The sequence below is a fragment of the Pollicipes pollicipes genome, unplaced genomic scaffold, assembly GCF_011947565.3.
Source record: "Pollicipes pollicipes isolate AB1234 unplaced genomic scaffold, Ppol_2.1 Scaffold_4002;HRSCAF=4701_pilon_pilon_pilon, whole genome shotgun sequence".
Lineage (NCBI taxonomy): Eukaryota > Metazoa > Arthropoda > Thecostraca > Pollicipedomorpha > Pollicipedidae > Pollicipes > Pollicipes pollicipes.
In genome coordinates this window covers 1242261-1268618 of record NW_023596420.1, presented here as the reverse complement: position 1 = coordinate 1268618, position 26358 = coordinate 1242261, and the positions used below count along the sequence as shown (strand labels likewise).

Genomic DNA, 26358 nt, shown 5'->3' with positions numbered 1-26358 from the left:
GCCTGGTCACAGAACTGATACGCCTTTGCCGGCTATGTCTGCGCCGCTGCGCCTCGTGCACGAGGCTCTGGAGGGGGCCGTGGCCTTCCTGGAGCCGCTGCTGCCGCTCGCCAACAGCTGCATGGTTAACTTCATCACTGAGGACCAGTGGCGCCGCCTGGTGCCCGCGCGACTTGCGGCGGCGCTGCTGGGTCTACCGCGTGACCAGCTGCTCCAGCTGCCGGCCGCCGCGCCCGGCCAGCTGCCGGCCGGGCCGCTGGACGAGCTGCTGGGTCAGCTGGGCAGGCACCGGCTGGCCAGCTGCGGGCTGCTGGCCGCGCCGCCAACGCCCGCGGCGCCCGCCCTGCCGCTGCTCGACCAGTTCTTCAGCGATAAGAAGCTCCACGAGGTGGACCGGATGGCGGCGACAGTGGCGCACCTGGCGGCGGAGAGTGAAATCAGCCAGGTGGTCGACATGGGCAGCGGCAAGGGTTACCTCAGCTCGATGCTGGCGCTGTCCCATGGCCTAGACGTGATGGCCGTGGAGGCGAACGAAGTGCACACGCACGGCGCAAAGAAGGTCAACGCCAATCTAAAGGTGGGTGATCCCATCTGCAGCCAAGCATCACAGGACAATTTTGCTGCAGCTCTGCGGTATGCAGTCAGTTAGCACTTGCATCCCTGTTCGCCTCTACTGTTAGTCAACTGAGTGATGTCTCATTTCACTGAAAACAGGCTCTTGTAGAATGAGACCAGTTCATAAAACACAAAAATAGGTTAACTTGTAGAAAGCTAGGCCTACAGTCGTTATTCATTAAGTACGTTTCGTGTTGCAGCTATCTCATCATGCTGTATTTATTTCACAAGATGTTTGTATCACCAAGGGCCCCATAGGATACGAATGCTCGATAACGGTACCTTCATTATGCCCGTGTTTTAGCCTCTAGCGACACAGCTGGGTATAGCGTGCAAAAGCGGCAATACTTCAATTGGTATCGAATTGACGCGGTTGAAAAGGTGCCTATAAGAATAGTGACTGTCTGCTCGAGATAGGAAAAATGGAACGAGAAAACATTTTTAAGCCAAACTCCGTCAGCTGAAGTAAGTCTGGCATAATGTTACACATTTACAAAAAGCTGTCCGTCTAGTGTCATTGTCACAGTCGATTTGTTCGCTTGTCTGACCATGCTAAGCCTGTATGTGTGACTGTTCTGACAGAAATCGTGGGACGCAATAGTGAGCCGCACGGCATCGCTCAGAGTGGGGGAGACGCCCGCTAAGCGGAGCAAGAAGTGGAAGCGCCAGCACAGGAGGTGAGACAGTGCTCTAAGCCCGCGCGTGTGGGATGGTCTCCCGAGGGATGGAAGAGCCGACGCCCGCGCGTGTGGGATGGTTTCCCAAGAGATGGAAGAGCCGACGCCCGCGCGTGTGGGATGGTTTCCCGAGGGATGGAAGAGCCGACGCCCGGGCGTGTATGATGGTTTCCCGAGGGATGGAAGAGCCGCCGCCCGGGTGTGTGTGATGGTTTCCCGAGGGATGGAAGAGCCGACGCCCGGGCGTGTGTGATGGTTTCCCGAGGGATGGAAGAGCCGACGCCCGGGCGTGTGGGATGGTCTCCCGAGGGATGGAAGAGCCGACGCCCGGGTGTGTGTGATGGTTTCCCGAGGGATGGAAGAGCCGACGCCCGGGCGTGTGGGATGGTCTCCCGAGGGATGGAAGAGCCGACGCCTGGGCGTGTCCTTGTGAAATTGGTCTCTATAGAAATGCGTCCTGCGGTCTGTTCACACGGGCGCTGTCACCCCAGTCGTTCACGCGTCAAAAGTAGGTCATGTCGTGAGGTTACAGTGTGACACCTGGGTATGGATCCAGGGATGTCCAGTGGGGATCCAAGTTGGGATCCAAAACGGCTTGTTAGGCGCAAGGTAAGCCACACCTAAGGGTGAAGTATCTGCTTAAATCGTCTTACTTATTCAGGTATACAAAAAAGCTGCAGTCGGCATACCGCGGCTAATTGTCTTGGGGCATGGTAAAGATTGGATAGGTTATGGCGTGCCAGTGATTCAACCTTAGAATCGAATTTCCTTGGACCGCGCTTCTCTAAAAACAGAAATGACTAGCATGACCAGACGGGAGATGGGAGAGGCGTATGTGTGCAGCAGCAATCACCGCTGGAAAAGCGTGACGCAGCCAGATGTCTGGTCTGTAACCTGGGGTTATTTACGCGCGTCCAACGACCGTAAAAAGCGCGTATAATGAGAAGACCATAACATGCGCGCATGCGTCCTGTGAACATCCAACTTCGTGGGCTTTTATAAGGCGTCAAAATGTGTTATAACCCAAAGCACCCGAGAAATCCAATCGTCCCCGCATCAAAGTGTCCCCTGCCAGCCGAGCCCTCATCGCACTCGAACTCCCTATTTGACGGCACTGATCAAATTTGTCTCAGATGGCGGAGCCGGGACGAGCGGAGACCGATCCCGAACTGGCCGTCAGCCCTCCTGACACCGGTTTACGCCCCCCCCCCCCCCTCCCTTCCCCGTCCCTTCCCCATCCCCTTCCCTCCCCACCCCCTCCCATCCCCTTCCCATCCCCACCCCTCCCATCCCCCTCCCCTCCCCATCCCTCCCCAGGGATCGGCGCCCGGAACTGCGTGCGGCGAATAAATCGTTTGGCACTGGGCGGCCGTCGAGTAAATGCTTGCGTACTGGATGCATACTCGTGTCCGGCCTCCGTAATACGCAGGCCTCCGCCTTGAAGGGCGTTGGCAATCGGAATTGGTGCACTGGTTTTTCGAAATGACTGTAGCGTAGTGGTTTGTGGGGGGGGGGGCGTTTGACGGGTTTGATTCCAATATGCAGTTGTCTTAATGGATTCCTGCGTGTTTGATTGTTTCGCCGTCATTCCGCGGCAGTCGGCCGGCTCGTTCCCGCTTCAGTTATGACCAGAACTTCGATGTAAGCTACCGCCCCGGGGAAATTTTATTGATGTGCAGCCGGGACGTGTTGTTTTCGCTGGCAGCAGTGCTTTCACGACCGTGTGGACGCCCGGGGGGGGGGGGGGGAAGAGTGCGCGTGCCACGGCTGTTCGGCCTTTCAGATATATCCACTCGCTCACCGTTCGCGGCATCGTACAATGCCCAGTGTTGGACGATGCTGCTTATTGATTCCTCGGTGGACAAGGCGCCTGTCGGGCGAGAACCTGGACGGTTTTATTGGGTTGGAAACCGGACGAGATGAAGGTATGGGCGTTGGAGAAAAGACGAGGGGAAGTGAAGAAGAAAGAAGCGAGGATGGGGCGAGAGGAAGTGAAGAGGAAAGGAACGAGGACGGGGGAGGTGGGGAACGACTATCAGTAGCACAAATAACTGACTGGAGGATCAGCATGGGACGGAACACAGTCAGCAGGCTTGTGGTATGGTCCACGAGCTTCAGTTTTGAAGGCGAGCAATCACAAGTATCAGGAAAGAGTACACTGTTATCCTCAGCGGAGGGTACTGCAGACGGCGGAGGCGTGCGCGCGTTACTGCTGTATCACCGACTGAGCGTTATCAGCGTCAGCTGCAGCACACCAGCCGACCCGTGTCCGGAGCAGGCGGCCGTTCTACCCCGTACTGCCGCTTGCCGGCTCCATCCTGTGGCCCTGTACCTGGCATGCCAGTCGGTGGGATGAGCGGCGGCGCCCCGTCACCTCCGGGGTCCGTCGCTGCCGTACCCCGCTGGCCTCCAGCCGCCAGATGCTCCCCGCCGAGCCGCCTCAGGCCCGGTCTCAGTGGACCGCGGTGAGCAGACAGCCGGGGGCGGCGCGTCGGGCGACACGGTCTTCCCAGCCGAGTAATCGGACGCTGCGCCCCTCCCCAGCCCCTAACCGGACGCCGCGCCTCTCCCCGCGCCTGGCTGTGCGCCGTGCCCCTCCTCAGCCTCTGCCCGGACGCCGTGCCCCTCCTCAGCCTCTGCCCGGACGCCGTGCCCCTCCTCAGCCTCTGACCGGACGCCGTGCCCCTCCCCGCCCCCTGATCGGATGCCGTGCCCCTCCTCAGCTCCTGACCGGACGCCGCGCCCCTCCTCAGCCTCTGCCCGGACGCCGTGCCCCTCCTCAGCCTCTGACCAGACGCCGTGCCTCAGCTCCTGACCGGACGCCGTGCCCCTCCCCGCCCCCTGATCGGATGCCGGTGCCCCTCCTCAGCTCCTGACCGGACGCCGTGCCCCTCCCCACCCCCTGGTCGGACGCAGTGCCCCTCCTCAGCCTCGGCCCCAGCCCGTCCCGGTCGTGACAGGCCGCGGCGGTGTGCGGGTGGCACGGAGCGGGCCCGCCCACACCGCGCTCGCGCAGCGACCCGCCGTCGCGTCCCAACGGGCCTGGTGCAGCGTGTGAAGCGGGCGGCGGGTCGCCAACCTCAACTCAGACGGAACCCATTACGTCGGACGCGCGGCGTAACTCCGCTACTTCGGCAGCCGGCGCGGAGCTAGAATAAGGAAGTGCAAGTCCCACTTGACACAAGACATTTTCGTTCTTGTCTGCGCTAACTTTGCGCCTAAATCTTCCAGGGGAGACAAGTCGTGCGGAAACTCCCGCGCGAAGGAGAAAGAGAATGTCAGGCTCTCAAGCTCATCACTCAGTTATGCTGTATGCCTAGGACTTGTAGTAGGTGACGCAATACGAGTGAGTGGCTTCAGACCAGAAATGTTTGTATCTATGAAGCAAGTAGTTCAAATGCGCTTATGGTTGTCATAAGTGCATCTTTCAACACAATTGACCTCAGTGCTGGTGGTTTAAGCTAACGTCATATCTCCAACACCATAGTTGGAGATATGACGGGTATCGGCAGCATTAGTTTTACACGGTCTTGGAACCAGACGTGACGCGCTCCTCAGCAGCAAGCGCAGCTCTGTGCAATTCGGCGTGCTGTGCAAATGACAACTGCAAACATAGGGCTCGGCGCGCCGAGCGGACTGCATTTTACGACTTCGGTCCATTTTTCTGCCCAGAAACTGAGCGGATAGACTTGGATCTTTTTAAGGTGCCTTAATTGGAAGCTGGGTGTTGTCCATATGCAGCATCTGGCATGCTGTAACGCGTGCCTGTGGGGTTTATTCACCACGTCATCTCCTCGCCAGCACTGTAACGCGTGCCTGTGGGGTTTAATTCACCACGTCATCTCCTCGCCAGCACTGTAACGCGTGCCTGTGGGGTTTAATTCACCACGTCATCTCCTCGCCAGTCCGTGAGTCATGCCACGATTATTCAAAAGGGCTTCCGTTTCCTTAGAAGGTTTCTCTCCGGTTTCCCAGGTGAATTCAGTTTGTGACTGTAGCTGTAGGGGCGTTAGTTTCCCAAAGCCCCCCCCCCCCCTAAGTGTTCCCAATTCTCCAAATGCCTCCATAACCCGTGCCGCTTAAAAGGAGCTGAACCTTGCCATGAACCGCTGGCTGCAGGAAGACCGTGTCTCACTGTTTGCACCTCACCCCACCGCCACGCCCTGTGTTCCCCTCGGGTTTACTCCTTGGGCTCTGCTTCCAGCTCTTGTCCTGCCCCTGTGGTTTGTTTGTCCGGTCCCAGAGAATTGTGATTATGCATCCACATGGTATGGGTGCGCGTGCGTGCGTGCGTGCGTGCGTGCGTGTGCGTGTGCGTGTTCGTGTTCGTGTTCGTGTTCGTGTTCGTGTTCCGTGGTCGTGGTCGTGTGCGTGTGCGTGTGCGTGTGCGTGTGCGTGCGCGTGCGTGCGTGCGTGCGTGTGTGTGTGTGTCATTTGTGGCACACGTCATGACCATCATATTCTCTACAGGTAACGTCACATCAGTTGTCGTTCAGGCTAGGTGTATCCATGTCGTCGCGCATTCCAGCAGCAGTTGGACGCATTTACATCATCAAAGCCCAGCCCGTTTCTCAAGGGCTTTGGCTGTAGCTTACTGTCGGCGGCCATCATTTAACGATAAAACCAACTATAACGATAAGGTAGCCATTGGCGTAAAACGCGCCCGGCAGTTACAGCATCGTTGAACCCAACGCCGTTCACGGACTCATTTCAACCGCACCAGGGCCAGTTTCTTCACCCACATTTTCCAGGAGGGCCGCCTGTCAGACAGCACAACGCAAGAACCTAAGCCCCACCATTGTCACTCTGGCGTCGTGCGGCGGCAGATGGCGGGCTGCCGCCGTGCCACCGTCCCCGTTGTGCGGTACCAGCGTTCGTCGTCTGGTGTGTGACCCGAGCTGTGCTGGCGGCAGCGCGGGCGGCGACCGCCACCGGCCGCAGCCGGGCCGACTGACCCCGGTGGACCAGTTCGTGAGCTCGGGCACCGAGCTGGCCGAGCTGGTGACCTGCCACGGCGATCCGGCCCTGCCGCTGGCCGTGGTCGGCCTCCACACCTGCGGCGACCTGGCCGTCCACTCCCTGCGCATGTTCAGCCAGCTGCCGCAGGCCAGGTGAGAGGTCGGCTGGGGTCGACAGCCGCCAGCCGCAAGACCGGGCACTGGCCGGCCGCGGCTGCCGACTGTGCCAGGCGGGGCGAGACGCCAGGCAGGGAGTTAGCCTCCTCGGGGGAGCGGAGGGCGTCCACTCGCCACGCATGCTCAGCTCACCTGTCGTGGGCGAGACGAGGAGCGGGGTCGATCGGAGAAGACTTCAGAAGTGAAGCCTGATGAAAGGCTACGGCTTGATGAAACGGTTTCGACGTCAGAGACGTGCACCACCGCCAGTGGTAACTGTTCGGTGAACCGGAGCGAATCCGGTGGGTGAATAACCTTTGTCTTCGCAGCTGGTGGAGTCACCGTTTGTAACTCGCCTCCAGCGGCACAGGGGCCGCCGGTACGCGACCGGCAGGGCTGCTCCCAAGGCCGCGAAAACAGTGTTTCCCATCGTTACGTGGCAGGAAACTGATCTTAAACCCTCACGCCCCCTCCCCCTCACGTGTCGGAGGTGATTGCGTCGCTGCCCGCATCACCGTTTTAGTTGCATCGCTGCCCGCGTACCCATTTTGAGTGTCACGCGGTACCCTGACGTTAGTGGGCCGCGTCCGACGGACACTTACTGTAGCGCCGTAGGGCCTCTAAAAACCTCACCAGGCAGCCGTGCCATTAGTGCACACGTGTGCCGCTCTTGCCATCGGGTGTCACCGGCGCAGCAACCCCACTGCCGGAGTCGGCAGGGTCACACCACGTTGGGGGTCCGTCTACTTCCGGCCGGCTCGGTCGATGCCGGTCTCAGCGTCCACCCGGCTATCGTCGGCGTTGTACGTGTCCGCATGCCAGCCCGCCGCCGTTTGGCGGCAGAAATCGCGTGCATTGTGTGTTTACTCGTGATTTATGTACGCCTGGAGGCGAGGAGCTTGGGCACGAGGCCCGCCCCGCACGTGGAGCCCTGGGGACGCAGGAATGCGTCACCTTTCCCTGGACAGGGTGCATCATTTATGCACTCGGATGTCGCATTTTCCGGTGTTTTGACATGAATAAGTTGTTTCTCGGGGCCCTGGTGGCCGGGCCTGCTTGTTTTGCAATGTCCGGTGCGATGCTGTGCCTTGCGTGACGGATTGGTGTGACATCTCCGCACGATCATGGCGCAGTGTTGCGGAGGCGGTCGTGGTGCGGTGTCCTCGGAGGCGGTCATGGCGCAGTGTTGCGGAGGCGGTCGTGGTGCGGTGTCCCGGAGGCGGCCATGGCGCAGTGTTGCGGAGGCGGTCGTGGTGCGGTGTCCCGGAGGCGGCCATGGCGCAGTGTTGCGGAGGCGGTCGTGGTGAGGTGTTGCGGAAGCGGTCGTGGTGAGGTGTTGCGGAAGCGGTCGTGGTGCGGTGTTGCGGAGGCGGTCGTAGCGCGGTGTTGCGGAGGCGGTCGAAGCGCGGTGTTGCGGAAGCGGTCGTGGTGAGGTGTTGCGGAAGCGGTCATGGTGCGGTGTTGCAGAGGCGGTCGTAGCGCGGTGTTGCAGAGCGGAAGCGGTCGTGGTGCGGTGTTGCAGAGGCGGTCGTAGCGCGGTGTTGCAGAGGCGGTCGTAGCGCGGTGTTGCGAGGCGGTCGTAGCGCGGTGTTGCGGAGGCGGTCGTAGCGCGGTGTTGCGGAGGCGGTCGTAGCGCGGTGTTGCGGAGGCGGTCGTGGTGCGGTGTTGCGGAGGCGGTCGTGGTGCGGTGTTGCGGAGGCGGTCGTGGTGCGGTGTTGCGGAGGCGGTCGTGGGTGCGGTGTTGCGGAGGCGGTCATAGCGCGGTGTTGCGGAGGCGGTCATAGCGCGGTGTTGCAGAGGCGGTCGCAGCGCGTCATAGCGCGGTGTTGCGGATGCCTTGCGATCACGGTATTCCTACCTGCGTCTGTCCTCTGTTCTCACCAACTGTTCATGTTCATTGCTGCTGCTGGCAGGGAAGCACTCACAACTCTCTTGCTGAGTTTTTGCCTATTTCTTTCGTTTTTCGCAGTTTTAGCGTTACGAACCCATCAGGTTAGCTGGTCGATTCCACCAGTTTTAGCTGGACGAGTCCACCAGTTCTAGGTGGACGAGTCCATCAGTTTCTCATATATCCGGGGTCCCAGCAGCGCTGTGAGGCGCGGTTGATGTTGTTCAGGACACGTGCAGGTTTCTGGCCAGTCATTTTGTATTGTTCAAGGGCCGCTAATGCGGTCTCTTCTCCTGTGTTCCCATGTGTGAGTCTGGTCTGTCTTTTTGCCCTCGCGTGGGCTGACTCTCTTCACTCCACTTCGCCCCCTCTCCCTCTCCCTCAGTTCTGGTGCTCTCCGTGTCCGGTCCCTCCCCCGCTGTCAGAGCGCGATTTGCCAGGGCATTCGACAGCGAGCCCCCCCCCCCCCCCCCCCCCCCAACAGCCCACCGCTGCCACCCGGCCTCTGACGTCAGTCGAGTCGGTCTGCCCAGGCCGCCGGCGCTGGTAGCACCGGCTCGCCGGCGGCTTCGGACTGGACCCTGGCCGGCCGCGGCCCTGGCGTCGGCCACGTCCTGAAGGGAGGCGGGCTCTGCGGCGGGTGTCGGCGGGCGGCAATGGGTCACGTCCCGCCCCGTCGGCTGACCGTCGGCTGGCGCGGTACGTGCTGTTTTCTGGGCGGGAGATCGTCGTCTGGCCGATCGTCACTGCTGCCCGGCCCCGGACGTGCTCGCGGTTTGAGGTTGAGCAGGCGTCGCGTGGTGCCGCCCTTGTCGCCCGTGTGGAGCCCCCAAAGGCGCGCGTAGCAAGCCATCGGCGGATCAAACGGGTCTCCGCTTGATCCGTCGATCACCACGGCCCGTTGATCATCACGGCAATCTGAGAACGTTCTCGAACTCCAGCATCATCGTGTGCGCCAAAGTGTGGGGTTCCCGCTTGATCCCCTCCTTACGTGCGGACGAGGTTTTTGTTACGTTGTTGACGTCTTCCATCATTTGCTGTCACGCTTCGCCTAACGTTAAGGCTAGTTCTGAACTAGTAGTCAGTCTGACGACGGCTAGTGTTCTGGGCTGAAGGCTGCGCATCATTCACGTCCAGTGTCAGAATAGTAGCAGAAATACTCCTAGGGGACTTTTGGCTAAAGTGTTGCGGTTTTAGAGCTCTGTGACGAGGGGGCTTTCGTCCGTATCCCTTGATGAAATGGCCGCCTGCTGATATCGCATGTTCTCCAGCGCATACGGCAATATCTTCCATGGGGCAAACCTCCACATTTTCCAGTTGGACCCACGATATCCGTGGAACGGTCCCTGCGTCAGCACTTGGTATCCATGTGTTCCAATCACGTGCCACAAACTGAGCCATCTCCATGACATTGTAACTGCGATCTGCTGCGAGCGAGCCGGAGTGGCCAGTCGCTGTCCCATATCTCATATCCCTACGATCACTCCCCTGATACCCCGCAGCTCAGTCCTACATGTCATATTCCCTGGAATAGTCCCATGACGTCTCTGTGCAATAGGCCGATGTGGTCGGGAGCCGCAGTAATCCCCGTGTGTGGCGGCCGAGCGACGCCCGCCAGCCGCTCTGTGTTATATTTATTCGACCATAAATACTTCACGGCTAAATGATGCCCCCGGTTGTTGGCCGCCGCCCGATTTATGCCTCCGACTCGCCCCCCATGATTTGGCCGCAGCGGGCTGTCTGCTTCGCCGGCCGGCCGCCGCCCGCGGTGGCGCCACCGTCGGCCACGCAAGCCGGCATGACGGGGAGGCTGCGCCGGGCCGGCGTGTCGCAGTTTGGCCGGGAGTTGGAACTGACCACGCGGAAAAGTTCTAACGAGCTGCCTTGTTCCCGAGGGTGCTGCCGTCTCCGGTCTGGCTCCGGCCCAGCTCCGTTTCGATTCCAGTCCGCCTTTTGGCGGCTGTCCCACGGCCACGGAAAAAGAATGACGAAGCAGGCTGGAAATGGAAAGTGACATATATCAAATGTTATTTTCACATCCCTGAGCTGGTTTTCTACCTTTTGCAGGCAGCTCAGAGCAGTTACTCAGGCACCACCTCCTCAATTTTGGCTCAGACATGCCGTAAACGTACTGATGATAGCTCTGCATAACGCCCAGAGACATGTCATATATTCCACAACATCATAAATTTGGCGGCATCGTGGCTTCGTTTGTGACCGCCACGTGTTTGCCTGCGTTCGTACGTGCCCGGTGCGCGAGTCTGGGGCGGTCGGCCTTGGAGGCGGTGCGCTCGGCGCCGCCCGGTCCGTGCCGTCTGCGCGCCGGGTGCGGCTGGTGCTCTCGCCCGGTGCGCGAGCCTGGGGTGGTCGGCCGTGGAGGCGGTGCGCTCGGCGCCGCCCGGTCCGTGCCGTCTGCGCGCCGGGTGCGGCTGGTGCTCTCGCCCGGTGCGCGAGCCTGGGGCGGTCGGCCGTGGAGGCGGTGCGCTCGGCGCCGCCCGGTCCGTGCCGTCTCCGCGCGCTGGGTGCGGCTGGTGCTCTCGCCCGGTGCGCGAGCCTGGGGCGGTCGGCCGTGGAGGCGGTGCGCTCGGCGCCGCCCGGTCCGTGCCGTCTCCGCGCGCTGGGTGCGGCTGGTGCTCTCGCCCGGTGCGCGAGCCTGGGGCGGTCGGCCGTGGAGGCGGTGCGCTCGGCGCCGCCCGGTCCGTGCCGTCTGCGCGCCGGGTGCGGCTGGTGCTCTCGCCCGGTGCGCGAGCCTGGGGCGGTCGGCCGTGGAGGCGGTGCGCTCGGCGCCGCCCGGTCCGTGCCGTCTCCGTGCGCCGGGTGCGGCTGGTGCTCTCGCCCGGTGCGCGAGCCTGGGGCGGTCGGCCGTGGAGGCGGTGCGCTCGGCGCCGCCCGGTCCCGTGCCGTCTCTGCGCGCCGTGTGCGGCTGCGAGCGACAGCCCCGTTCTGGTCCATCGCCGACCCCCGGGAGGGATCCCATCGATCGGCCGGCGCCGGGTAGCAGCTATCTGTGCCGCCGGAGGGTGCTTTGTGCCGGGGAGAACAAACAAAACGGCTGTTTGTTGTTAAACCGCTGCTTTTGTCAGCACTAAATCACCTGACGCGACGCTGCACCGGCGTCCGTAATACATTGCAGGTGCGGTCCCAGATGGGATGCAAAAAGACGTCCGTGTTAGGATTTATAGCCAGGAAACGGAGACCGACCAGCAGCGCATTCCTGGCTCATCCGGTGCGCTTATTTGTCCGTTTGTTCGTGGACCAGTGGACCAAGCGGGCTATGGCGGCACCCTCCCGCCAGGGCAGGTGGAATACAGCCCCTTCTCGTCCTTCAATGTCTCTTCCGAACGGCTGCATTAGAATATAATGAAACATGGGCTACGAGGTCTTTCACTCCATTTTGCAGGCTTCCAATGTTCATCTTTTGGTTATGTCAGGTCACTGACCTCTGAATTAGTTCTGAAAGGTTTCTACGCCGAAAATGTTGGATAGCCTCGCTCTCCGTCGCATTCTGGAGCCTGTGTGCACCAGATTCTCTTGTCTGGAGGTCACAACGAACTTTAATCATTGTCCATGACCTTTCAAAATGTCAGTCAAGTTCGTATTCACATCAGATTAGATCTCGGAGTCGGCGCTAAATTGGGCCATAAAGCCACTGTGGCGTAGACGAAAATGGCTGGACATCTCCGTGGTGATTTAAGGCCATCCAAAACCAACGTAACACCTTGGCAGGTCTTTATAATGATGCAAGTAAAAAGTGAGGGTTTATAGTCATCGATGTTATCGTCGTGTTTGGACGTGATAAGTGTAAGATCATCCAAGTTGAAGGTCGTGGACGGAAATGGAATGATCTTGGGGGAACCCGCGTCATCCCTTGGACGTAAATCCTATGAATGCTACGAAGAGGCAGTAACAGGGTGCTTTTATCCAGCATAATTCGGTCTGACACGTTAACCAGTGAATTTGGATTATATCTAGGTCCTGGAGACGGCGATTGCCGTACAGGGCTTCAGTTCCTTGGTTGTGGGGTTCCCCGCCGCCGCCGGCGCGAGAGATCGCAGCGCCTCGTCCGTGCCACTTAAACGCGTCACGGTTACCGCCGGAAGAAGAAGCCATTATAGGAGACATCCGACGGTGCTGCGGCTTTGACCGTGAGTCGCTCTGTCAGAGTGTTCGCCCGGCGCGCCGGCAACCGTTGTCGAAGTGTGGACCATCACGTGGCCAGGCCCGTCGCACTGACCCCCCCCCCCCCCTTCCTCGCCAGGCTGCTGGTGAACGTCGGCTGCTGCTACCACCTGCAGCGGGAGCGGTTCGAGGGCGACTTTTGGCGCGAGCTCGACCCCGCGGACGAGACGTTCCCACTCTGCAGTCTGCTGACGCGGCGGCGTTACGTGCTGGGCCAGCAGGCGCGCGGACTGGCCGCCCAGGCCTCCGAGAGGATGGCCTCCTACCAGCGGGTGGGTGTCGGGCGCGGCGCCGCCAGGCGCGCCTCGCGGCGGAGCCCGACGCGACCTGGCGTGTCTGCTGCCCGGGCGGGTTTGTGTGGCACGGGTAGGTCAGATTGTCCGGCATTTTGTCGTGGGGAAGAACGCGCAACTTACGCGGTGTAGTTGTGGGCAGTCGTGACGGGTCTTGTTAGCATGCCCCAGCGTGTCCACTGCAGTCACACTGTGCTCGGTTATATCAAACTTAAGGTGATTCAGGGTGAAGGGCTCTGTAACAAGACATTTATCTACACTTTATGGGATATGTATAAAGAAGAGTACCTGAGTGTGTGAGAAAATATTTATGCCAAGTTGGTACATGATACAAGAAGATAAGAAGGTACAAGAAGGCAATTGGTACATTGGTAATTGGTAACTGGCAATTGTTGGTACAAGAAGGCTTCTTAAATCCACATCTTGGTGAATGCATGGTTCAAAGCCTGCTTTCAAAAACTTCAAAGGCTCAGGTCGAGATCTTTTAATAGCAGTATTTAAAAAGGTTGTGGAACGACGAATTTTTTTTTTTGCAAGTATGCATGACTTGATAATAAGGCTTCTCCAAGAATCAGCCTGTCAAACGCATTCGAGTTTTTCCCAACTAACCTCCTTGACTCCACCAGTTGGAATGTAAATGAACATCTGCTACCAAACTCACGCCAATTCCCAACTTTCCTCGGAGCTTTGCGCGTTGGGCACAGGCTTTGCTCCAGATTCAAAAATCCAGTCTTCATTCAATTCGGAGAAAATCCCGGCACGTCCGAACGGATTGGCGAGAATTGTTTGATCTCGACGAATAGTCGGCGCCTTTGCTGAAGGCACTGGCGGCCGCGGCGCGGCCGGTGCCGCGGTGCCGCCGGTGCCGGAAACACGCCCCTGAGCCGCAGCACTTGACCCGGTCCGGCCGAGGACGCTGTGAGCCGTGCCGCGACCATTCGGCGCGCTCTTGAATAGCTTCGAGCCGTGACTGGTCATGCCTCGGGCGATCGCCGCCCGCCGAGTGCTGCCAGCACGGCTCAGCCCCGGGCCCAGCTTCGGAGAAGGTGGTGGTGCTTGCATGTCGTCACGTTAGCCCGACGGGCTTATTTGAGGGGCATGCCGCGCGTGCCGGCGTTCGCGACGTTTATGTGCATGCGTCGCGACGGCCAGCGCTCACGGTGTTAAATGTGCCTAAATGTTTCACCCGCGGCCAGGTCGTCTTCATTTCCCGTTGTCGGACGACCTGGTGTTTTGCCGACAGTGGCGACACTGCGGTGTGAGCGGACCCACACGTCCGGCGCGCCGCTGTTTTTCCAGGCTCCGCCGCTGGCACTAACGGCCGCGTCGCTCCGAAGCTGTGCCCGCTCATGCGCCGAAGCAAAACGACGTGTGCGACATATGTCAGCAGCTGAATGTCCTTGACTTGGGCCTGGTTTGCGGGCGTGTGCGTTGACGTGCTGTCCGCTTCCAGAGCCCGTCACCGGCGCTGTACTACCGCGCCGTACTGCAGGTGTACCTCCGCGACAAGCTGGGCGCCGTGCCCACTGACGTCATGGTGGGCCGGCTGGCGCGCAAGGCCAAGGGCTATCTCGACTACATGCACATGGCGCTCAGCAAGTACCCGCTGGATCACAGGGTGAGCAGCGCGTGCCGCGGAAGTGAAGATAATGTAGTCAATGGCTATTTCGCTGGTGCTAGCACGTCGTTAGCCTGGTAAGCCGCCACGCTAACGATGGCGATGCTGCGTTGCTTCACGACGGATGTAACGGCTGAGGCGTTAGGTCGGCGGCGTTCCGAGCTGGGCTGGCAAGACGAGGCAACGGCAGGGGAGGGTTTTTGTTTTGTGTGGAATCCCCAACTCTTTGACAGTCTACGTGGTGACGTAGCAAACGCACCACCGAGGTAGGTTGTAGCGTGGCTGGTGTGGCAGTTCACGGGCTGGCTGACAGTGCAATGATTTGCGAAGCCAAACACCGACGCCGCACGTCGTGGGAGCGAAGTCCGTCTGCTGCGGACAGCGGGACCAGCGCTCGGACCGCGGCGACCAACCGCAGCTGAAGCCGCGACCCGCCCTCCGCAAGCCGGCCCGCTGGCCGCTGACGGCGGCAACACCCGTCCGCGGAGGTCACCTCTCTGCGACGCGGCATTGACGGCCGCGCCGGAGCCGCCGGCGCGCCTGCTAACGGCCCGTCCGTCCCGGCGGCGGCCCGCCCTGACGCCGCATGCAGATCGGCCGGCTGGCGGACGTGCCCGGCTGGGCTCGTTCTCAGGCGACTGCCGGCGGCGACGCGCTAACGGCGCCGCCGGCCGACTGAGGACGGCGCCGCACAAGTTGGTCGAGCGGTGGCCGACCGGCCGCCATTAGCCGGCGACCGGCGGCCGGCGGCGCAGAGGGCGGCGGACGCTGGTGGATCGCAGACGGGCTGGACTTGGGAGTTGGTCCCGAGGTGACGGGCGGGCGCGGCACGCTGGGGGGGGGGGGGGGGCGGAGCTGTACGCCGGCGTCATCCGCCGTCTGGAGAGGCGGCTTCTGCGGGCGCGGTACACGCGGGGGGGGGGGGAGGGCGGGGGAGGCGGAGCTGTACGCCGGCGTCATCCGCCGTCTGGAGAGGCGGCTTCTGCGGGCGCGGTACACGCGGGGGGGGGGAGGGCGGGGGAGGCGGAGCTGTACGCCGGCGTCATCCGCCGTCTGGAGAGGCGGCTTCTGCGGGCGCGGTACACGCGGGGGGGGAGGGCGGGGGAGGCGGAGCTGTACGCCGGGGTTATCCGCCGTCTGGAGCGGCGGCTCCTGCGGGCGCGGTTGCCGGCGCGTCTCAGTGTCTGCCAGACTCTGCTGCTGCATGTGCGCGGACAGGCCTCCGTCTGCTGACGCGGATGTGTGTGACTGTATCCAGACCCAGGCGTGGTCGGCCCTGGGCAGACCCGGGCGAACCTTCGCAGTCTTTGTATAGTGTGGGCGGAGATCTCATGCGAACAGCTGCATCAAGATAAGAACGGGTCACTTGCCAACCGCAGTAGTCTCAATGGAGGCGCTGTATTTAACAACCGAGGCTGATGAGTGTACAAGGACGCGTTTGCGATCTGTAAGCGAGCTGTACTGGGCGGCTTTGACCGGAGATAGCTACTGTACACTCTGCGGACGGCTATTATCGTAACTGCGCCTCGGCGTCAGGAACTTCACTTTCAGAACTACACTTCTGCCACATCCAACCTCGTCCAGCCGTGGCCATCTTTGGCCAAGTTTGTCCATCGCCGCCATGAAGCGTCTCCCATGTCGCCGCTACCAGCACCCCCGACTCAGCGTTCCGCCAGCCTCGCCGCCCAGCACCTCCCACGACGACTGGCCGTCCCGCCGCAGCCGCTCGTGTCCGGCGACGGCGCTGGACGCTTCGCATGCGGCCGCGGCCGCCGGCTGGCCCATCGCTAGACGGCGGGACTGATTCACGGGCCGTGCCGCGGCGCGCCGGAGACGCGGCCCGGCGCGCGGTCGTGCGCTGGTCGGCGTCGGCGCCGGCTGGTCCAGAGAGCGACTATGAACACCAACGTTGGCACATCTCGCTCGGCCTGACGCAATGGTGCCGGTGCCTGGCATAGGGATGTGGGTGGTGTGAGCGCGAAATGTGAATGACATGTGAAGCGTGATTCGAACTCAGCCTTTCGAGTCAGAGGGTATCGCGCTGCCAGCTGCGTCCTCCCCATCCCCTCCGTGTGTCGGGCGTGTGCTGTACGTGTCCCCGGCGGGCCTGTGACGTGTGTCAGCCGCCTGGGCCTGGCTCGTCTGATGCCGGTTCAGCACTGATAGACGGCCCGTGTTGGGGTGAGCTATGACTGGCCCTCAGAGCTAATGGTGATGTCTTCCAGCGTCGAGAATTGCAACCGCCCCTGAACGGATGGAGCCCCGGTGTGGGCGCTCGCAACGTATGTGGCCGTGCGTTCGCACTCCGAAGTGTCCGTTTAGTCGAGGAGCTGGCATATCCCGGGTCCACATCCTGGACCCATATGCGGAAAACGAAATGCTCCCGGTGTCAGATCCGTTCTGCCATGTCCTGAAACCATTGTCATCGCCCGGTTTCCAACGACGTCTCCGTGCCATCACGTCTCGCGGACCGGTCGGGCCCGGAGCAGATTGCTCCATCTCACGATTTGTGACCTCTGGCGCGCTGGCGCCGCGGCCGGATTGTTCCCGCCGCGCGGTCACATCGACCCCGTCCAGCCGCTGATCGACGCCCGATGTTTGATCGATTGAGTGGTTTGAACGGCCAGACCTTGCCGTTCTCAGATTTGGCTCTGTGTGTTCAGTCCTCCCCCGTGTCCGGCCATGATCAGGGCCTACTTCATCGCCGACGCTGTTGGAGCGTGCTGTGGCGCGGCCGGTTTGCGGGCTGGTAACGCCCACTGGAGAGCATGCCGCCGCTGGCACGCGCAGCCTGGGAATGGTTTAGTTACTGGGGGCCGGGCCCGTTGGTCCGTGGCATGCACATGAGAGACGCGCGCCATCGGACGTCGACTCCGATCACGGTCGCGAATCAGAGCAGCTACGCAGGAAATCGATGTGTGGTTCGGGGTAATGTCAAGATAACGAAGGGATCAGTTGCCAGGGAACTTGTCCGGTTGAATGAAGGCTTGGTGGCTGGGTTTACCTCTGCCTCTGCCGGCTGCTAGAGCAGCTGTCGACATGTGCACCTGAACGCGGCAGGGGAATCGCCCACCGAGTGACAGTGTCGTATCCCAACTCCCCGAAACTACTATTCTTATCGTCGCGGCGGATTGTGCCGTGGCGGATTGTGCCCCGGCGACGCGAAATTGAATCCCGGAGCGCTGCGTCTTTGCTGGCGGAAAGTTTGTCGGCTCGGCTCATCATTCGGCGCCGGCTCGTCCGGCGGCGAACTTGGCGCTCATCAATCGGCGCGGCGCACGCTCGCTCTGCGGCGCTGGGCACTGCCAGGGCCTGTGTGTCAACTGTCGCCGGCATTTTGCAAGCTTCACGCGGGCTCGCGCGCTACCGCCGCCGCCCGTCGGTGTCGGCGCGGAATGTCAACTCGGCCGCCCCTGCTGGTGGGCGGCTCCGACCAGGTAGCGGTGGAAGGTGTCCAGGTCGCCGGCCAGCGAATATGTCAGCGCATCTCCGGCACAAAGGCGGCCGTGTTTAATGTGAGGCTCCTGCGTGCAAACATCATGCGCTTCGCCGGTGCAGCAAAGGGGGTCGTAGACCCATTTTCATTTTATTTTTAATCGCTGATAGCTCCTGACGGAATGTGGAAAATTAGCGTGGTTTGATCTCACCGAACTGCGGCTCCTCTTCCTCCCACCCCCCTCCGCAAACACCACCCCACCTTAAGAAAACCATGGCTGCGCCCTTGGTGCGCTGGAAGTATGTCGTTGGACCAAAATGACACATTGTGATAGTTTATTTTCGTGGATCACGCGAGCACGTCAGTGTAAGGACAAAACTTGCATGCTTCGGCGTCTCATGAGCTCTCGGTTTTGTTTGATTTTTTGGTATCCGGGCCCGGTAATGACATGAATATTTCGGAAGATTCAAGATGTCATGCGGCAGGTGCCGCATTGTTGATTATTTCACGCCTGACTGACACCGGAATGGTCTCTAAAAATGGTTTTGCCTTGTCACGGTGGGTAGAGAGCTCCAATGCCGTGTACACTTTTCTCAAAGTTTGCAGTCGGCAGGATTTGGCCGTCCCCAGAGTTGGACCTGCGACAGAAAGTTAGCAGCGCCGCTGCACGCGTCCGAACAGACGTCCAAAGCCCAGAATTGAATGAAGTCGAGCCGGACACTGAGACCCAACGACGCATGCGCCACCCGCATCTCCGGACGTAAAGGGCCTTGTCAGCACTTGATGACGTTGGCCACTAACTGGCGTCGCTAGCAAGTGGGACCCTAGTTGGGCTCGGGTCGTAAACGCCCGGCTGAAAGCCTGGTGGCAGCTCAGAACATTAAGCACTCCATGCATACAGATGCGCCCACGCGGGAAGTCGTCGTCGGACTTCAGTTGATGTTGCCGTGTGCGTCTCTTTGTGTGCCGTTGAGTCTGCGGGACTTTGGCACACTCGTAGCGCTGTGTCCTGCAGGCCGCCGCAGGGGTCCGAGTAGGCTTGCAATTTCTGTTCTGCTTTATGGAGGCAATGTTTTGCAAACTTTCTCAACTTTACATTCATGCCAAACCCTCCCGGGAGCCGGCGCGTTATCCGCGTCCGTTTTCCCCGTGCTAGCAGTCCGTCCGTAAGTTCCGAGAACCGGACTCAGCGGATTCAGTGGCGATCGTGCCGGGCGGACACTGTCGACACGCCCGAGCCTCGAGGTGGAACACGGCACCTGCGACGGCCGGCTGCCGGCTCCGGGCTGCCTAGGGGCCCGGGGCTGTCTTAAGGGCCCGAGTCTGCCCTCAGGGGCCCGGACTGTCCTCAGGAGCTCGAGCTGCCCTCAGCGGCCGGCGCGCGGCGGGCCTGCGCGCTGCACATTTACGAGTCGTCTGGCGGCGAGAGAAACGACGTGGCCAGGCCCGGCGGCCAGATTGAAATTCAGCACGGCGTTATGGCGGCGGACGGGCCCGGGGCGGCGGCTGGCCGGCCCTGGCCGTGCCCCGCGGCGGCTGTTCCCGCTGAGAGCGCTGCCCGGGAGGAGGACGGTCTGGCGCTGCAGGCGGACAGTGCGACGCTGGTGCCCCCCCCCCCCCTCCCCGCCCGCCGGTGGCATCGATTGTGACGTCACGCCGAGTGACTCCCGGCGTGACGACGCCATGGGCCCCTCGCCCTCCCTCGCGCCGCCGCCCATCATGAAGCGGCGGCCCTCGTGCGCGTCGCGCTCCCCCGCGGTTTAGCTCTTCCGTCTCGGCCGTCGTTCAAAGCGCCCCCTTCCCCCCACCCCGTCCTGGTGTGGCTGGGCTTCCGTAATCTCTGGGCGCCCCTTCCCCTCGTTGTTTGAGCTGGCTCCGTGTCCGCCCCCACGGTCTGCTGTAACGTGGTCGGGTGGGCACAGGGTGCCGCGACCGGCGGCAGAATATCGGCCTGCAGTGGAGCCATGCATCTGTTGTGGAGATCGGGTCGCAATCTCCCGGGTAATCGACACAAATCTGCCCTTATTTCCCATCAGTGCCCTCATTTCCTATCTGACCGTCATACTGCTGTATATATAGATGGCTCGTGCGCCACGTCTGTTGGGGCCATCGAGCATTAGGGCAGGCATGATGTTTCTGTCCTTAAGCGGGGCGTGTTTGAAACCGCGAGGTGTGATGCTGCATTTGTGGAAGCTGTGGAGAGCTCTGGCACTGCGCGTAGCTCTTGTGTCGGACACTGTTATGTTATTTTCGTTTTTTCCATAAGACATTCCGCCTTTTCACCAATATCCAGCAACAAAAATTCACCATCGTCTGTGTCGAATCGGTGGGATATGCGCCAGTTGGCGTCCACGACTTAAGCATAGTTCTTTCTCTGCAAATACATATGCGGCACGCCACCCCTATCTTCTTTCAGAGCGCCTAACAAGCGCCAGAAAGTTCTGGCGTCGATGACGATGACGCTCCGCCGGTCCGCTGCGCCCCGACCTCGCGGGGCGCAGCGGAAATGCGCCAGCGCATTTCTGTCTTTGACGCAGCAATGCTCACCACCTGTACGTCTGTCTGGATTGCACGGTTAAATTCTGTTAGTTAGACTCCGCGTCCGCCTGCCTCGGGCGCGCCCGCCTGACCGCCTGTAACGCCTCGCTGTGCGCCTGCGCCAGGCGGTGCCCGACGCCGAGCTGCTCGCCTACCACGACCGCCTGCTGGAGCATCAGCCGCGCCTGGAGGCATTCAGCGTGCTGCGCGCCTCGCTGGCACCTGTCGTCGAGGCGGTCATCCTGCTGGACAGGCTGGCCTTCCTCCTCGAGCAGGTAAGACGGCGGCCCGCTCGGACCAAATGTATGAATGTCTTAATAGCTGATGCGGGTCAGTTATCGGTGCATGCTGTGGCAATACGCGTTTCAGCAGCTGACAACGAGGGTTTCAGCGGGGCCCGTGAAACATTTTTGCCTCTCGCGAGACTCGAACCAGATGATCCCGGCCTGTGTCTGTCAGTTCGTCCGCCTGACGATTTCGACGTCGTGTTTGCCGATCACGGCGTCGGGCCCGACGTCGTATTTGTTCTGGCTCTGCCCGCCTGTTTGGCCTGTGTTCAGAGCCGGCACCGTTTGTGTGTGCCGCTACTGTCCGCCCTGTCCGGCCCCGTATTTGTGTGCACGTCCTCACGCGTCGAGGCAGCGCGGGCGGCCGGGGCGGAGGGCTTGGGCCGCGCCGCCCGCACCGCCGTCCCAGTTGGAGTCTGGCCGACAAGTCGCCCGCCGCCCGTCTGTATTTGGCCGCAGATAGGTCTCGTTTGTCTCTGTCGGTTGGCCTCAGCTCTGCACACATGGAGCTTCGACCGGCGCGCTCCTCCAATACCCGCCGCGATGGGTTAGCCCCGTCCCGCCGGCCTGCCGAACACGTCTCCAGGCCACGGCCACAGACACCAGAGCTCACACCGGAAGCACGGCACGTGGGAGGCGTCATCAGGGACAACAAGCGCGCTCCAGCCGGGCAAATTGGACAGCTTTAACCGGGCGTGGACGGGTGCCGGGCGCACGGTCTGGGGCTGCTAGCTGGGAGGGTGGGACATTTAGCACGCTGTCGTCCAAATGAGAGGATCCGGGAGCAGACCAACGCTGCGCGCGCTGCCGTCGTCATGATGGATGACGCCTGGTGAGGCTGCGTCTCTTGTGGTATAAGTGGAACGCATTGCCTCGGCCCGGTTTGGCGCCAGTGGCGGCGAAATTCTGCCACACACCCCACTGGCCGTCCGGGATTTTAGCTTGGTGGTCCTTCGTCTGTTTGGACTTCTGCGATGGGGTTATGAGCTTCTGCGATGGGGTTATGAGCTTCTTGAATGATGCATGTGCCGCACCAGAAGGGATTATAACGCATGCGTCGTCAGTGAGCCTGAGGCGCGCTTGTGACTGGTATGCGGCGTGCGACGGCAGCCGGCACACTGGGCTTCTCCGAGCCCGAAATAGCTGCTGACTATCCCAGATTGTCGACATGCACTTCAGAGCACGTTGTCGAGGTAGTGGACGTCAGAAGGCCTTGTCTCCGCATCGGCGTTTATGGAACACTGACGGAACGATATGCCAACTTGTTGTGGCAGTAGGTGACCTCCGGAAATGGAGATTATGTTGAGGGCCGTAGCCGTCGCCTTGGACACGCCGATGCGGGGATACTGGTGTGGCGCGTGCGGTCCATTGGCTGGTGAGCGGCCCTGGCGCCCCCTGGTGTCCGGTCCGCCTGTCTGTCTGCGGCCTGTGGTCTGTGGTCTGTGTTTGCGGTCTGCCATCTGCCCATCTGTCCGCGATCCGTCCGTCTGTGATTTGTGGGTCTGTGCGTCGTGTGCCGTCCGTGTGCAGCAGCGGCGCCCTCTGCCGTCGCTGGTCCGGCCCTGGCGTCCAGCCCCGGCGCAGCCCCCGAGCGCCGCGACTGCGGCGACGCTCGGTCGCGGCCGGGCCCCAGTGCCTGGCGCGACGCCGGTGGAACGGCGCTCCGCCGATAAGGCTAACCGGCTGTCGTGAACGGGCCGTCTTATCGCGCGGCGGGACTTCAGCCTGTCACGGAGTTCGGTCAAGCTTAATAGAGTACAACGTCTTGGTCGTCGGGAACTGGCTCCTGGAGGCAGCGATGGAGTGTTGTATCTCCTTCGGTGGGTGTCGCCCCTCCTACCGGTGTTTCTGATGTGAGGCTCAAACGGCCGCAGAGCACGGTAAGAGGTCTAATAGCAACAAAACGCCTTTGTATGTGTCTTCCCCGCGGACGAAATGAAGCTCCCTCCTGCCTGGGTCCGCCGCCGCCATGTTTGCCAAGTCTTGCTTTGTGTTCGCCGGGAGAAGCGGCGGGCACAGGCTGGTTCGATGACTGACGGAGGGGGGGGGGGGGGGGGCTGCCGCCGCACGATGCACGTTTTTATCAGACCTCGCTGTGCCTGGTGCTAAATGCTGCTTTTGTCGACGACCTTGTGTCGCGTTGCCTCGTTCGCGCTTTTTCATTAGACAAAGAGCCTTGCGAAGGGCGGGGCGAACGGCTCCTCCGAAGGTGACACTGTCCTTATGACTATGGCGGGGCGAACGGCTCCTCCGTATGTTACACTGCGCTCATGATTATGGGGGGCGAACGGCTCCTCCGAAGGTGACAATGCGCTCATGATTATGGCGGGACGAACGGCTCCTCCGTATGCGACACTGCGCTCATGATCATGGCGCGGTGCACGCAAAACGCGAGCATTTACACGATTGTAGTCACAGGGCCTGCCGGCGTTGTTGCTGGCGCAGATTCCGGCAGCGCAGTGTACACACGCTGTGCTGAGTGAGCACGCCCGGGCTGACGGCAGCGCAGGAACACGTCGGCGACCTTAGTCGCGTGATCCTGGTGATCAAACACCGGAGGTACCACTCGTGCAGATGGCGCGTGCGACCGGCCGTTTACTGCGGCTCGTGCAGCCCGATAAGTGACGACAAACGATGACAGATTTGCGCGAATGCATGATAGACGACTTCTGTTTCAGGGGTCGGTGGCATCGGCCGAGCTGGTGCAGCTCTTCGAGCCCGTGACCTCGCCGCGCTGCTACGCGCTCATCGCCACCAAGCGCAGACGCTCGGGACGGTGACCTTTGACCGGCCGCCCGCCCGCGGCGATTGGCGACTACCGGGAGCGAGGAGCGGCGCGCAGTCCATCACGTGACTCCCCGGACGGCCATCGACCTCGCGATTGGTCAGCGCGGCCGTGTGACGTCACGGCAGCGGCTGGACCCAGGTTGCTGCGCTTGGTCGCTGCCGGGTCCGCCCCGCGGAGTTCAGCGTTCCGTTTTTTGCCGGCGTTAAGGGAAGCATTATTGCCGTAGCTTTTTGTATCGTGGGCATAGGGCAGGCGAGTAATACATCATCTTTTTGCGTCCGCAGCCTTTTGCCGTTTGTTTGGAAGGAAATTAGTGGCAGCGGGTCGGCTACAGCGTGCTTGTTTGTGCTACAAACGGGCGCCTTTGGTGCACCCGGATGTAGTTGAAAGGCCGGTGGCAGATGTTCTGGAATGTTCTGAAAGTCATGAAGTATGTTCTGGAATGTACGGAAAGAGGTGCCGGCTGTCAGGATTAGTCTGCGTGCGTGAAGACCTCTGCACGTGTAAGGTGATCTGGATGTGGAATGAGTTACGGTGCTCGCTCGAGATTCGTTTGTTGTGGCATGCGCCAGTGGCGGACGTGCTCTTGGTCGGGGCGGTACAGGCTCCAGGGTCGGTCAAATTTATCGGTTAAGTTGATTGGTTTGAAAATGGCAGTCATTTGTGCACCAGGTGACCGGCCGGTATTGGCTGGTGGATGGTGCGTAGAAAAATCAAAAGAAAATAATTCAGAGACTTGATGCTGGTCTTAAATTTTAAAACTTAAGAATAACCTTTCCATGCATCGACATAGATTTCAACACATAGAACTATCGAAAGTAGTTTGTTAGACACAGAACGTTGGTTCACCTGATCCATACGTCTGACGGTAGTCAGACTTTCACTTCTTGCGCTGTAATAACACTGCGAAATTTGGGGTTTAAGACGAAACGCTTTCAAAGAAAAGAAGAATTTTCGAATGACGCAGTTTGCACTTTGAATGGCAGATAGATTTTCATCGGTAGGGCTCCAACGTGGTCATTTGTGCAAAATATTCCAAAAGAGGCAGTATTTCCATCGCTATACATCCATTAAGTTACATGCAAAATGGTACCCCTACCGCCCGGGGCGCCGTTCCCATTCGCATGGCAGAGGTCGCTTGCTGATGTATCTCCGTAAAAGGGGAAACGGTACAACAGGCTCCCTTATTCTTAAAGCGTACACCAACGACATGTCACACGTTCGATCTAGCTGCGTCTGCTCGCCGAAATTTAAATGGGATGCGTGTCTCTTTTCACGCAAAATGCCGTGTTGGATGTCATTCCGGCTGCGCTCATTCCTGATTTCCTGTGCGCACCAATTTCCAAATCGGCCTGCATTTCGCGCAGGAATTGAGGTTTACTCAGCATTGTAGCCAGCGCCAGCATCGCTTCCATTTAGGTCTAGCAAGCGTGTACTGAGAGTGAACGAAATGGGTTGGGTGAATGAGTGAACGAAGTCCGATCTCTATGTCGATATGGAGATGGATTCGTTTGAGTGCTTGTATGTGAAGTAATCGTGCCACACTAACAAAAACGATAATGCTTAGCTATGCTTCCAGACGTAGGGCTGACAAAAACACCATTATTGGCAACGATATGGTACTAATGCACTCTGTTGATCTTCCGTCGCTAATCATACCGTACAAGGAAGCAAAAGCTGTTCACTATGTGCTACGGCGAGCGTGCCGTCCGATTATTCAACTGCCAAGTCCGGGCCAAAGGTTCACGGCCCCACCACTTGCTCGTGTACGCCTTGCAGAATGCATGTGAGCCCTCGATGCCGTGGTGCGTTGCACAAGTCCAGTATCGGCACATTTATTGAGACGATTCGAATGACGAATTACAAAGCGCCACAGCCAAAGCCACTCACGCACGTGGGCCGGGCCGCCCTCATCTCGCGCTCGCAGCTTCTCCGGACGGACACGCGCCACGCACCGCCGCCCGCCCGTCAACAACTTGAGCAGTAACAACACACACCGAGAAGCCGCCGGCGCCTGGCCCCTCCGCGGCGTCTCTACGCCGCCAGCAGCAGCAGCAGCAGCAGCAGCGGCAGCGCGGCCGCCGCCGGCCAACGGAGGGCGGCCGCCGGCACTGGCGCACCGCCGAATGTCACGTGACTGGGCCGGCTGACGGCGAGCGGCCGCGTCAGCTGGTCGGCCCCGAGCGCGTTGACGACCAGCACGGTTACCTCGCCGGTCATCTCGGGCCGCAGCGCGGGCACGAACAGCGTCGCCTCGAAGCAGCTGTTGTGCGCGCCGTCGGTGGTGTTGGCCGCGTGCGCCAGCGCCGAGTGGTGGCCGGGGCGCGCCGCGAACTGGCCCAGCACCCAGAGCAGCTGCGTGGGCGGCGGGTCGGCGCAGAATGTGGCGCGCAGCGACGCCGGCTGGCCCAGCACGGCGTCAGAGCTCAGCGTGATGTTGGTCACCATCGGTTTGCCTGCGGGCCGGCGGCGAGGTCAGTCATCGTCAGAGCTCAGCGTGATGTTGGTCACCATCGGCTTGCCTGCGGGCCGGCGGTGAGGTCAGTCATCGTCAGAGCTCAGCGTGATGTTGGTCACCATCGGCTTGCCTGCGGGCCGGCGGCGAGGTCAGTCATCGCCAGAGCTCAGCGTGATGTTGGTCACCATCGGCTTGCCTGCGGGCCGGCGGCGAGGTCAGTCATCGCCAGAGCTCAGCGTGATGTTGGTCACCATCGGCTTGCCTGCGGGCCGGCGGCGAGGTCAGTCATCGTCAGAGCTCAGCGCGATGTTGGTCACCGTCTGCTTGCCTGCGGGCCGGCGGCGAGGTCAGTCATCGTCAGAGACACACAGTCGCATCCGGACTGGATTGGACACTGCGCCGCCACCGAGCTTCTGAAGGGACGAAGATGGGTCAGGGCTGGTATGCAGAGGCGTCGACATCAAGCT

The 26358-nt window shown here is 60.9% G+C and overlaps 2 protein-coding genes across 2 annotated transcripts; one reads left to right on the top strand and one right to left on the bottom strand.

The window, feature by feature from the left end:
- The first annotated feature begins 11 nt into the window (after positions 1-11).
- Positions 12-24084, top strand: LOC119093366 (methyltransferase-like protein 25). Its single transcript, XM_037216321.1, has 8 exons — positions 12-223; positions 308-577; positions 1198-1292; positions 6206-6403; positions 12553-12745; positions 14220-14384; positions 20484-20633; positions 23324-24084. Exons 1-8 carry the CDS (start codon positions 35-37, stop codon positions 23423-23425), a joined length of 1362 nt encoding a protein of 453 aa, XP_037072216.1. The 5' UTR covers positions 12-34; the 3' UTR covers positions 23426-24084.
- A 1040-nt stretch (positions 24085-25124) lies between these two features.
- On the bottom strand, positions 25125-25884 carry LOC119093365 (uncharacterized; the record flags this gene model as incomplete). Its single annotated transcript, XM_037216320.1, is given in 2 exon segments — positions 25125-25154; positions 25546-25884. Coding segments are annotated over 2 exon segments (369 nt in total), but the record flags the coding sequence as incomplete, so codon positions are not given.
- Positions 25885-26358: the final 474 nt, after the last annotated feature.